We start from the raw sequence: 14,737 nt of genomic DNA on the forward strand, positions 1-14,737 counted from the left end.
TTCTCAAATTGTTTGACCTTGATACTCCTAAGATGAAGCTATTTATTCTTTCTTTGGAAACATTTTTATTGACAAATATTAGAAAAATCTATTGAAAATAGGAAATAGTCAAGGAAAAGCATCAGAAACTAATAACTCTATATTGGATAAGTATGCTTCTTTTTTTCCATTTAGAATGAACACAATCACATGAATAAGTTTGAAAGAACTCCATTACCAAAAAATTCTAGTGTAGAATAATGGCATGGTGAGTTATGGGAGGAAAAAAAGGCAAACAAAATTGAAGGTGTGCAACATCAACATTGGAAAATGAAGAGAAAATAAAGTGTCTATTATCACTCATATCTTATTAAATTTTTATTGAGTGAACTTATTTGGTGATGAAGTGGAGAAACTTTAAACCATTGGATAAATTGTATAAAAAAATGGGATCAAAACAAATAATAAAAATGTTTTATATGAAGGGAATAGAATAGGAGGGCAATGCACACAAAAGAATGACAATAGGGACTCCAAAGAAAACAATTAACGAGAAGTAACCATTTTTAATATATTTATCTCTCCTTTTCTGATCACATTAAAAAAAACAGGATAGTTTACTTGAAATAATTTCAACCACTAATAATACTGATCAAATTAAGTCTCGTTAAATTGTACCCAAAAAAATCTTATCTGTTACATTATTATTACATATTTATTAAGTAATAAGCAATCAACCCAACAATGATGACCATGGCATAAAATTGATCAAACATTTTCAAGGCTTGATATAAATTAGGCCCATTATAGCATCTCACTTCGTTCCATTTTGTTTGTTGGCCCAATTCGACCGTATCCGATTCAGCAATCAACCCTAACTACACGTTAAATTAGTTTATATCTTGTATTATTATTGTATTGAATCTGTTAGGATTGATGAATAGTTCGAATTTTAATGAAAAAAAGAAGTAAGAATGTCTCTCAAATGAAAAAGGTAAGGGTTATTTACCGTTTAATCATATAGTCAATTATGATCCTAATGCAGCTTATCAAGCACTATAGATATACATATCCTTATTTTACTACTTTAAAAAAATTATTCTAACTAAAAGATCTAAATAAGTATAAAAAATGCATGTTAATGTTGGCTCTTATAGTTGAGAATAAGGAATGAAAAGAGGTAAGTATATGCATCAGAAAAGGATGTATGTAATATAATAAATATAAAATTTCATTGGCACTTACCTTTATTAAATACTTAAATACAAAATCCAGATAAAAAACGTTTTGAAAAATTGAAAATAAGAAAGAAGGGTGAAATCTGAAAAGTGAAAAGGAAAGGAGTGAAAAGCAAAAAGTATGGCATAAAGTAGAGGTAGGCTGCCGACTCCCAAGTTGCAAGCAATATAGAATTCCACGCAACTGATTGCTCTAAAGATTTCATATACTATCAAATCTCTTTTATTTCCTACCTTTCTTCAATCAAAAAATACACCAGATTCTACATTATCATATTTGTAGGACTTAAAGTAATAATGCAATACAACCAAATATAAATAAATTCCAAATGAAGAAGTTATACACTTATTAAATTAACGTTAATACATAAAGTAATAAGTATTTTTATCTGATAAAGCAAATGAATAGTGGTAGATCATATTTTAAAATTTAAATGAATAGATGAAAGTGATATTGTTTTATTATATACTTCATAATAACATTTTGATAAAAATTAAGTCATTTTCATTTTTCTTTTTGATTTTGAAGAAAAACAAAAAACGACATAAAATCAAATTTCACCAATATTGTTATATGACCTCTGATATAATTATTATACTTTATTCTAACAATTCCGGTGACCCTTTTTATGGTTGCCCCATCTCTCTCAAACAAGGCTACATGCCATAGGAACCATGAAATTATTGGGCTGCTATGACTATGAATAGCTCCAGCGGTTATGGGTACACAGTACACAGTCAAACTCCACTAAATTATAATAAAAAAAACATCATTTACTCACCATAAACAATATCCACTCGGTGTAAGTAAACAAAGTTTCTTTGTAAAAACATCAAAAAATAACATGAAAGTGGCGAGTTTATAAGTTTAGCAATCTCTAGAACAAATGAAAGGGGGAAAAGATCTACATCAATATACATTATGTACAACAGCTATCACAAGCATATGATAGTATAAACTGTACATACAATGTTGCATAATTTCTGCAATAATACCCGTGCATGAATACTAGATTCGGTCCTCGAGACAAATTAAGATAGCTACAAAAGTATTGCTGCTTGTTATGTCCTACTTGTTCAGAGAATGAAGATATAGTAAAATGCATGCATGCTCGTGCATTTTCTCAGCTCTATCTCTCTCTACAGACAAATAATGACAAGGATTATTACTGAACCATCAAACCCCGGGGCTAACAGAATTACATGGATAATAAAATAACTAGAATGAACAGTGTCATGGTCACAAGGTTTCATGAGAAAAAATTATAAACACCAGCACCTAATATTTTGAAACATACACTACTTCCGTAAATATTTTGAAACATATACTAAACGTGTGATAGTGTAGTCAAACTACACTATCCATGTAAATTTTCCCTAATATAATATAGACATGCAAAAAGAGCAATGTCATAAGGTCCTTTGATCACAGTCACTATGTCTAAATGTATTTTTATGTACGTTTTTTTACAAGATATATATTATATTAAAGAGAATACAATAGTTACTCTAATTCATGTACAACACAAATAATACTTACATTAATCATGACCGGTTGAACCATAACTCATAAGTCTAATAAGCTGATCTACATAATTATTACATCACTGAAAAAAAGAAAAAACTCAGACCAAAACACCGAAATATAGATGAACACCAGCACCTGTCAACATGATCTCTAAAAATTGTTTCTTTCCTTCACTTTTCCCTTTCAAGCTTGAAATCACAAGACCTATGACTTGACATTATCTTATCATGATAATGCAATGACTTACGAGTAATTGGGCTAAAATAAAAGGATGGCTATGATTTGTGGAGGGGTTAAGATAGAATGATAATGACTTTTTCAACCCAATTTTAGTTGCAGGAACTTCTATGGTGTCATGTCATGTTCTCTCTGAAAGTGACAGACAGAGAATCCCTTAAAACTCTATATAGATATAATAGAATTGGCTTTTCAAAGACAGCTTAAGAGCCAGCAAAGTTTCCCGATCTGCCCAATAAAGAGATATAGATATATGTCATGCGGAGATAACTTTTTTAAGCTAAAAGTCTAAAGTTCAAAAAAAGATTAAATAATGAACTAAAATGATAGTATACTGTGTCTTAGAGTTTTAAATTAATATTTCCTATATTTTGATATTTTTATTATTAATATAAAATATCAATTAATAAAAACCAGTTTGTCACAACATTAGTAGATATCAATGTTAACTCTTTTTTTACCATCTAAATCAACTAAAACCTTGAATGGTTCAAGGCCATCAAAAGGGTAAAATGTATGTGAATTAGGTCCTTAAATATGAGGCATAGGTTGAGTTTTATTCTATAAAAATGCATGTGTTGTTGATAAAAAGGAAAATCCACTTTGATAATAATTATATTCCTTTGAAGACATTATTCTATCTGGTTGTTTTAGTTAGGGGACACTCTTGATCCACACCAAACAAAATGGGAAAAAAGAAAAGTAAACAAAAAAATAAAACTATACCTATTTGGTGAGTTCTTATACAAATATAAAAGACAATTTCACATACTTCACTAGGAAATATAAAAATGTATAAGCTTTTAAGATATGTCTCCCATGAACACTATAGAGATCTGAAACCACTTTCATCCCTTTCCAACTATTTTTTTTTCCAAAAACAAAAGTTCACTCATTAAGGCTTTTAAAGTAACACATCAAAAAGCAGTCATTTGAAGAACGTTTTCAATTAATTCCTTAAAAGTAGTTTCCTATAATAATACTTTAGCCTAAGAAAGAGGTGCAAGAAGTGTTAAAGAAGACAGCATCATATGAAGTGGGTATCAGTCAAGATAAGGTAGCTATAGTCCACTACTGACAGAAGATCTTTAGTAATAGTAGTATAGTACTATCAGAGAAGTTCATAGCCACTGAGAGGTATGCATTATGCTGGTAATGATGCACCACCGGCAAGTATCTTAAGGAAGAAGAATAAATCACCGACCCATAAATCATGCTATTATTATATGGATATACACTAGGTTTACTTTTATTAGTGGTGGAATATGGGATAATTTATCGTCCTGCAATCTTAAACAAACGTTAATCTTGTTAACTGGCATTTCCTCAAAACAAAAAACCAAACACTTACAAACAAAAAAATTATTTGTTATGGGCTTGTGGCTTTAAAATTATTGTTTCTACACATTGTTCTTTATCTAGACTACAATGAAAGTAAAATTCAGTTTGAAATATCTGAAATCTGCATTAAAGCTCTAATAACTAATAAATTTGCAAGGTACAACCTCCAAGAAGGGCAGACATTTACCAATGCTAGAACTCACAGCAGTGCACAAATCATGATTCATGAAATAATTCACAAAAATGTATTTTTCTTATCCTAAAACCAACTTATTATATTATATTTTCCCTCTTCAAGATCACCATCTCCATTATTTTATTTATCACAATAAAGTATATTTCTTAATTAAATTAAGTACTCCTTTCCTCTCAGTCTTTAGAAGTGATAAAATTAAGATTACAGGACAAAGTTCCTTTCACATTGCAACAACAAGACCAGATTAAAATTTTAAATACTGTTCAACATTTTGTGTTATCATATGCCTTCTTTAAATTATTTAGCTTTTAAAATCTTGTTGAAATACAATCTATTTTCTCTTTGTCAAGAGAGTTTATATGGGATACACTAAATACATATTTTTTCAATGTTATCAACCCATTATTTGTGTTTTTCCTCGATTAACTATATATGTTAAAATGAAGAGATAAATCAAGTAAAGTTGGAAGATATACCATCATCAAATAAATTCATCATCTGTTGCGCATTCCAGGGGGTACAATGTCTCCTAGTAGTCCTTCATCAATGGGAGGATGTTGCAATAATTCATCAGCTGCTATTACATTTCTGGATCCTCCAACTTCATCATGTGTTTGGCAAGGCTGAGAAACACTACTGCTAAGAGTAGCATTTTCTCTTTGCATCTGAACAGGATAATATATCTGTGACATTGTTGGAGCCAAGGGGCAACCGGCAAAGGCAGATTCATGGCTAAAGATTCCTGCTCGAGGAAAACCAACTGTGTGATGACAGTGTTGGCCTTCATATGTAGTAATTACAATACTTGGGTCCTCTGATGATCGTTCAACCCTTTTCTTCACCATGCATTTGCTATTTGTGCAACGATAGTAGCTCCTGTGCAAGACAGATCCATCAGAATAATTAACTTAATGCTTGATCATTAGCTTTTCATGTAGAATAATTAATCATCCCCAATTTATTCCAAAATTTATACTACATGAAAACTTAGAGTAGCATGCATCAATCTAAACTACTATGACTTAAAGTCTTAAAGTTAAATTGCAGAGCTATTTGTGTACAAGTCAATCCATAAACTTAAACTTTGTTGTAATTTGTACTATTTCATTATCTCTTATAACAAATCAAACTATTTATATCTATTTTACTTATTTATTTTACATGCATCTAAAAAATCATAAAAAACTAATAGATAACTAAAATTTGTCAAAAATTTATCACAAATTTGTTGTAGGAGTAAGATTTGTAACCCTAAATTTATAAAGTTAAACCTAAGAACTTATATGCAAAATATAAAATAATTCAAGAGGTCGCTCATATACTTGAAACAAAAAGGTGCATGGCATAAGAGCATGTTTGTTTTGAGAGAATGTTCTCTATTTTTGTTTTATGCTTATGTAATCGAGGTATCCAAAAATTTTAATTTGCAAGGGCAATACCTTAACATCATTTGTTCACACCCATATCACTTCGTCATAGTATCATTGAATTGTGATTAGTAATTTTAATTATAATATATTACCAATTTAAGTTAATTTTAGGACGGATCACATGTTTTTTGAAGAGAATGATACAATATGTAAGACAAATTAAATAATCCCATCACAACATACGTGCATATTTTTTGTACCATTAAAAATATGACTTATTACTAACATAGTATAGGAACAATTTAGACACAATATATGTAATATTAGGCAGTTAAAATCCATATGGGTGCAACTCCCACTAAGCCAAAATCAGGTTATGTGTGTATAGAGTATCCCTTGCTATTGTTAATAATTTCAAAATTGGGTTCGATGGGTGATGTGTGTATAGAGTATATAAGGATAATACTACAAGAAATCCTAATTTTTTGTACTCAATTGAGGAAGACCCTCGGTCAATATGAAAAAGGAAAAGTTGTAATGTTTTCATTAGGTTTATTTATTTTCAACAATTTGTGCAGGAATCAATAAAATATATATTTATTATTTATTGGTTTCATTATTTATATAAATTTGAAAACAAGAAACAAATAATAACGATGTCACACGTTTACAAGTATTACTAAATGTAGAAAAAGAAAACAAAACTTTTTTGCAAACCAAACAAGCTGGACATTGTCCGTTTTCAAATATTTCATCTCCCCTTTCCCCTATACTTTTGTTTTCCAAGCAAAATCCTAGGTTGAAAAATATTTATAAAAAAAAATAGGTTTTGGAGAGCTATCATGTTGAAAAATTGGCCAGCGAAATACACAATAATATATGTGATTGAAAGGAATAAAAAAACAAAATACAAGATAATACATTCAATAATTTAAGAGAGTATTTTTTAATTCTTTTAAAAAATTACTCTTTTGAGTTGTTAAAAAGACAAATTAACAAAACCTATAATGGGGTAGAGTTTTCAATAATAATATAATAAAAGGTTAAATTGATGATGAGAATTGAGAAGGAATGTATAAACCTAGGGAATGGACTATTTTTAACTGCCTTTTGACCATACTTCCGCCATCTGTAGCCATCCTCGAGATGATCAACATCACTCTTCGTCATAAATGCAAACCGTGGCTGCCTTATACGCTTCTGCCCTTTCTTCTTACTCTTCCTCCTGCATAATATGTGATAAACATTTAGTTTAAAATCTCTCGTCATCTACTGATTTGTATTATTTTTGTTTAAAAGTTAATAATAGTTAATAAATTAATGATGTATAATTTGCTGACAGTGTAAAAAACACTTACGTAGACATATTAAATTCATAAACCATTAACCTAAACCAGAAACAAATATATTGCTAGAAGTTATCAATCATACACAAGTAACACAAGACTATTGTATTTGAAAACAGCAAGAGATTACGTATATATAAATTTAAGTATTTTTCTTATCAATCACAGTCCATAACACATAAAGTGATATAAACTGTGACAACAGATGTGCTCCTTAGGATAAAGGGAATGGAGTACGACATATTAAGTGAATGAGATAGAAGATAAATAAAAAATCAATTATCATCATTTATTACAAGTGTCATTGTGAATTGGCGTAGCTCTAAAATATTAAGGTGGATGACAAACTAAAGTAGACTTTGTAGGTTATCATTAACTAATATACTGAATATTAAAAAGAAAAGGAAATGCCCTTTAAACCCTGTTTAAAATTATCAAATACTTTGATGCTAGTTAATTTCAAGCCTCACTTTAGGTTAGGCCAACCCAGAATTATAAATCAGCATTATTCAATTTTTGTGTATAAAAAATGAAAAGAAAGAAAGCCAACTGCGAACATATTTCTGATAAACTAAAAAATGCCACATTGAAAATGTTGTATGCTAGCCAGTAGCCACCATTCAATAGCCAAGGCATAAAAAACCTTCGTACACATAAACTAAGGGGCCTAAATGAAAACTAATATTCTGTTAATTAGATAAGGAAAAGGGAACATTAAGAATGGGCCACAAAAAAAGAGAGAGGAGAGACTATCCTCATTACAAGAACACGCAATAATTCATTTACGGGAAGAGGCATTATCTCATGTAACTTGCATTCAAATTTAGGCTTGCCCAATAATTATTAGCAAAAAATGGCAGTTACAGTCAATGCTCATATAGTATGAAATGAATCAGTATCATACCTAAAAAGTATAAACTCTGTTATTTTCATTAGAATGTAAAAATGACCACATAAATATACTTGTACAAAAAGCTGCAAGTGGTTAGAATGTTATTAATGCCGAAAACTCAAAAGCAGCATTTGCAAAAGTATACCTCATTTAAGAAAGAAAAAATAAACAAGGAAGAAAAGTGGGGCCAAATTAATTTGATTAATATCCTATAATTTTATTTTTGGCATTATTATTCAATTAAATTATACAACTTTCAGTCCTTCCCGTCCTTCTCTTTTTATTTAATCTTTTTTTTCAAAACTATTATTGACTTATTATTTCAAGACTTATATTGACTTATATCTATTATGAATTAACTATATTTTTCTCTCTTAATAAACAATACGGTTGTTTTAACAAAAATAAAATTCTCTTTATTCATTTCATAATCCCTATGCATTAAACTTATTATGGAATATTACAATAATACGTAAATAATGAAAACCACAAAATTATTATCATCATTATCACTCAACTAATAAAGCAGTGGAAGAAAAAAAAAAGCATTGTGTGCCATTGAGCGCGCCATTCTCGCCACAATAACGGCGGTGCTCGTGCGGTGAAACTTCAAATACCCCAAAAGGCAAATTTTCCTTTTACCACTACAAATCTAATTTTTTATTTTTAAACCCACGATTTTCTAAATTTGCAGAAAAAGCAAAAACGCAGTTACCATAAAATAAGAACACTCCCTAATTAGGAAGATTCCTGATTGTACGGACACAGGGAAGTGCACTGAACCCAAAGGAATTATAAATGGATGGAATGAGATTCACTACAAAACAAACCCCAACTTGATTTTGTTGATCATCATTGATGTGGATTTCAGTTATTTTTATTCCAATTTTACCCCCAATAGTTTCAGTTATTTACGATTTACTACATGGAAAAACACACCAATACACGCAGTTACGCAAACAAGCAAAGCAAAGTTGAAAGCAACGAAGCAAGTTGTGATAATTCGTTTTCACCAACTCACGGAATCTCAAGCGGCGGTTTCTCGTCGGAGACGGTGGATTTCTCAGGCGGATCCTCGCTGGAGCTCGTAGACACCGATTGGTTATTCGACCTCGACGAAGTCCCCACCGCAGCCGCCGTACCGATAGGTTCAACTGAACCGGTCAGATCAGGGTGAGCCGGAACCCACAATCCGTCCCCGTCTGAGCCGATCCGGTTCGACTGGACCGGCTCGAGGTTCCATCCGAAATCGCTGAGTATGCTGCTGTTCCTGTCGACGGAGTAGAAATAAGAACCGTCCGAGTCATCAGCGCCGAGTGGCCAGCTCGAGTCGCCGGCGAACTCAGCGGTTGTTGCAGGAGGATGGGGTGGTGGTTGTAGTGGTTTGTCTTTGTCTTGTTCCATACATGGAGTGTGTGAGTGAATTATATGTAGAAAGAGGACTCGTGCGATCTGGTTTATTGAAACTGGATTGAATTCGTGTAAACGCGGAGAGAGATTGATAGATAGAGAGAGAAAGAGAGAGCGGAGGGAGAAAGTTAGGGTTTATGTGCTGTGTTTGAGGAGGAAGGGATGAGTTAGTACTATATGAAGAGTTTCAACTTTGAAAGCGTTGTCTCGTCAATATACAGTACAATAGGGAGGGAGAGAGAAAGTGAAGATTATTGATTAACAAATTATTATTAACTAACTATTATTGTTCACATTCATTGATAAATGATGTATGGGTGGAAATATATATTTACTTACTTTTATATATTTAAAATATTTGCTTCTATAATAGACTTTATAAGAGAAATTGTAAAAGAATTTCCAATGTCCTACATTGTTTGTACTTGACTGAGATGTTGGAAGAAAACAAATTGTAAAAGGATTTAGAAAATAAAGGAAAATGAAATGAGATAAGTTAGAAAAATGTGGCTCAACTTTAATCCGCTGGCCCAAAGGGGTTTAAACCATATGGGTGATGGCCTAGAATTCATAAGAGTAGGGCTCCCCATAAATTTGTACCCACACTTTAGAAGTGTGTAGGATTCTATATGGTTAAATTTCATTAGATTTAAAATCGAGTTTGGGTAAAAAAAAAAGAGAAAACAATATTATATTTTCAACTCCTCACATGTTCAGCTGTAACTTTTGTTTGTAGTATTTGCCTCTTAATTTGCCTACAAAATAATAACATGTTTTTAACAAAGTAGATAGAGCATTCTTGATCCAATCATAATAAATTTATTTTTTAAATAAGCAAACTTGTAATATCCTGGTCAATCACTCAATTGTATTCTTTTACCAAATTACCACAAAGTATTGATGTATAGTATCTGATTAAATCCTAGGATGATCAAAATGTTAAAGGTTTGATATTTAGGAGTAATACTCGTTGAAAAGGACAGTCGTATATCAAAAGATGATTAATTCTTTACCTATAGAGTATAGAGATACTCTTGATAATACCAATTTTTTTTGCAAATTTGATTATTTGCTCTCCCATTTGTTTTTTAAGATTTAAAATTTCCTACTGATAGAAACTTCCATAAATATAGGGATGGTTAATATTTTGTCTATGGGCACAAAAATAATAGGATCCGACCCGACCGTAATAATGCTCCAAAGACACGCGCATGAATGAATAATTGGATATTTTCCTTCCGTGTTACTGTTAACGAGGACTTGATTTTAATTATATAAAAATAATAAAATTAGTTTTGTTTACTTCACCGAAAAAATTGTTTTGCTTAAGCAATATTTTTTCAACCATTTTTTGAACAAGCAGTGTCATGCTGTCATTGATTGTTTGTCAATATTGAGAATAATCACGTGTAAAATAGTCATAATTTTCCGCTGACTTTTTTCTTAGTTTCATTTTAGTTCATCAAAACTATAAGAAAGATATTGATAATTAAAAAATCATGAAATTTGATGTAAGGTTCATATAAAAATTTATATTGTTCGAAAAAGATATCACACGTTTTTCAAATAAAAAGAAAATAAATAAAAGAAAGCATATGATTGTATGGCCCCGTTGTTATTCTCTTTCATTGTGAAGCTTTTATTCACTTCTCCAGTATATATTTTATAAAAGAGTTTAATAACAATATATTGATAGTTTATTATATTGTTAGTACATCATTTTATGCAGTAATAATCACTAAATCTTAAATAAAAATAATAAATTAAATGTTAGATGGTGTAAGAATCTTGTAAAAAAAAATACTTTAAGTTTATTCATGTTATTAAAAATAAAAATAAAAAGTTTGTGGACTATGGTACTCCACATACCTTGTGTCCCCCTTTGCTAAGTTTTTCATTTACAATTTTTCTATTTACTTAAATTTGTACTAAATTCGGATCAATGTGCTCTTCTATTTTGTTTTTTCGCTTTTGATATTTTTTCTAATTCAGTAGGTATGGATTAATGATCCGTAAAAATTATGGACTATTTTTGTCTTTCCAAAGTTGTGCAAAGGCTCCTTTCATAGGCAAACCCTAAGGTACTTACAATAACTCACCTCACAAGGTATAAATAAAAAGGTCAGTCAATTACTAACCACCTCTATTTAATAAATTGGTACATGATGAAAAAGTAGACAAGGTATGGCCGAATTATACATATCTTATGGGAGTTTCATCCATGCAAAGATCTAAACTATAAACATTTGTTCCATCGAATATTATCCAGGCCCATCAATAATAAATGGAAAATGTAAAACTCTTATAGATCTTTACTCTACCCACTCATCCAATTTGGTTCGACTATGACGAGGCCTAAATATGGTTGGGTTTCATTGTGTCTAAGGCTGAATTTTGATTCAAAAATTAGACTAAGACAATATTTAGGACTGGGTAGAGGACCAACATAACTCGACTTAACCCGTCATATGATCACTTACTTATCATATTGATATATTTTCTATTCAATTGTGTATAGAATAATGACATCTCTTTTGTCGAACGTATTATTGATTCTCTATTTTTCATCATAGATACATGATTAACAATATATACATACATAATTTCATATGTTAAGCTACATATCTATAATAAGAAGTAAAATATTGAGAAGACTTTATCTAAAAGAGATATGCATTATATTTAATTATTGAGTCTATGGTCGAGTTCGAAGGTTGTCTTAGTCAACATTTGAAGTCAAATCAGGTAAGAGACAAACTTAATCCTTCCAATCTCACCCCTAGTTTGTGACACTAAGTCAAAATTGGAATGTGAGTTGTAGAATTGAGAATTCTGGGCATAGTAAAGATATATACCATTCTTTTTTTTATAAGTGAGATATATACCATTCATGATACGATTGAAAAATAAATAAACATGTACGTTACAAAATCACAATAAAGTATACTGCATTAATGATGCTTATTCATGGTCTTTATCATGAAAAAATCAAAATGGTTGTTAACACGTGTTTGTTGGACACTTGCAGGGGTAATTACAATATCGTGAAAGAAGTTAATCTTAGAGGTTATATGTCTCATATTTCTTGTCTCGGGTCAATCAAAATGTTACTTTTCTTATTATTTTATTTCTAAATTTTTTCTTTTACTCACATAATAATTTTGATTGACCTAAAACATGAAATGAAAAATGATTTGAGACATTAAATCTATGTCCAAATCTCACGTTCAAATGGTGAGGGATAGCCTGACAAAGACGTAAGAATGATCCTCCATACAAGTTTATACTTTATTTTCAACTAAACTCTTATTTACTACTGCTCTTTTCCATCCATATTTTATTATTAGTTTCAAAGCTGGACTAATAATGAGTTATTTCAGTGAAACTGTATTAAACTCTCTATATCGTTTAACTATTTTTAACTTATATTCATAATTCTAAATATAAAAAATATGTAACTGATAGATAGAATAACTGTTGGGTTTAACCTCCCTTCCTATATGGAGAAAGACCCATTTGGAAAAAGTCTACTTGTCTCACTTAATCTAATAGATAAGAGTTAGATGTAGCAATAGTGTGTAGGCAATTTATGCAAAAAGAGACAATTGAAAAGTGTAAGAGAAGATAAGAAAACTCAACCCGCAGGAACTCCGAGCAGCCGTGGGAAATTCGCGACTGTGTCTTCGTTCACCGTTGGATCGAGCTGAAATTTGGATAGAAGGTTCATAACTTATAGCACTTCATTCTAAACGGTTGGATTAGTGAGACGACCCGAGGTGGTAGAAATCGAGCTGTTACAACGGCTATTTTTCTGGTTTTTCTTGTTCTCATTTTCAAGCTTGTTGCTCTGTTGTATGCCGTATTGTTGAGTATGTTTTGTGCTGTATTTTGGAACACTCTTGTATTCCTATTTTGATTATAGTGAAGCTTGATTGACTGGCTTGTGCCCATGGTTTTTACTCTCACATTGGGAAGGTTTTCCACGTTAAAATTCTGGTGTCCCTTGTGTGTTACTGCATTATTTGATATTGCTCCTCATAGATTCTAGCAAGTTGGGGAAATTATTATCCGCTGCATATACTCTATTAGAGTTTTCATTGTTAATGTGTTGAATTTCCCATCATAGTGATATTAGAGCTCTTTGGGGATTAGTTATTTGACTTGCTTGAATGATATAGACAAATACACATAGAATGATATGTTTGAATGACACTAACTATCACTTATGGAAAGAAAAAATGAAAGATTTATTATTTGTGAAGAATTTGCATATTTCTGTGTTTGCTATTAAGAAGCCAGAGTCCAAGTCTGATGAAGATTGGAGGTTTCAACATCAACAAGTTTGTGATTTCATTCGGCAATATGTAGAAGACAATGTCTACAATCACATTACTAATGAGGAAAATGCAAAATCTTTATGGAAGAAAATTGAATCTTTATATGCTTCAAAATCAGGGAGTAATAAATTATATTTGTTGAATTCCTTGATGAATTTAAGGTACAAGGAGGGAGCTTCTATTTCAGATCACTTGAATGATTTTCAAGGGGTCCTTGATCAATTATCAGGAATGGGTATCAGGTTTGATGATGAAGTGTTGAGAGTATGGGTACTGAATACTCTACCAGATTCTTTGGAAACATTTCGAGTTTCAATTACAAATTCAGCCCCTGATGGTATTGTCTCTTTGGAGAGTATAACAGGAAGTATTCTTAATGAGTTAATGAGAAGGAAGACACATGATACTTCATCTCATTCTGAGGTGTTTATCACTGAAAACAGGTGGATAAGTCATAGAAAGGAACCAAAAGGTGATAGAGAAAATGGAAGAATTAAGTCCAAGTCCAGATACAAGAACGTGGAGTGCCACTATTGTCACAAAGCAGGTCACATACAGAAGAATTGTTTACAATGAAAAGGGGAGAAAAAAGACAAGAAGGGCAAGCAGAACGAGAAGAATCATGGTGCTACACTGCCACTTGTGACAGTCTTATTATTCCTCGTGACCGTGATTTGCTTAATCTTATATCAGATGAGAGTATGTGGATAATTGATAGTGGTGCTACACTGCATGTTACACCAAGGAAGGAGTTCTTCACATCTTACACTTCTGGTGATTTTGGAGTGTTGAAGATGAGTGATGTTGGTGTGTCAAAGGTAGTTGGTATTTGTGATATTTGTTTACATACCAACATGGGAGTG

The 14,737-nt window shown here is 31.2% G+C and overlaps 1 protein-coding gene across 2 annotated transcripts; it reads right to left on the reverse strand.

Annotated features, from left to right (window-relative positions):
• Window positions 2,022-9,568, reverse strand: LOC109359112 (probable WRKY transcription factor 57). 2 transcript variants are annotated; one of them, XM_019603641.1, is made up of 4 exons: window positions 9,149-9,568; window positions 6,971-7,114; window positions 4,996-5,395; window positions 2,022-2,357 (listed from the first exon to the last, which is right to left on the reverse strand). In XM_019603641.1, exons 1-3 carry the CDS (start codon window positions 9,529-9,531, stop codon window positions 5,014-5,016), a joined length of 909 nt encoding a protein of 302 aa, XP_019459186.1. In that variant the 5' UTR covers window positions 9,532-9,568; the 3' UTR covers window positions 2,022-2,357; window positions 4,996-5,013. The 2 variants fall into 2 exon arrangements, with proteins under 2 accessions (XP_019459186.1, XP_019459185.1); XM_019603640.1 differs by lacking the exon at window positions 2,022-2,357 and adding an exon at window positions 2,737-3,210.

This window comes from Lupinus angustifolius, chromosome LG11 (assembly GCF_001865875.1).
Source record: "Lupinus angustifolius cultivar Tanjil chromosome LG11, LupAngTanjil_v1.0, whole genome shotgun sequence".
Taxonomy (NCBI): Eukaryota; Viridiplantae; Streptophyta; class Magnoliopsida; order Fabales; family Fabaceae; genus Lupinus; species Lupinus angustifolius.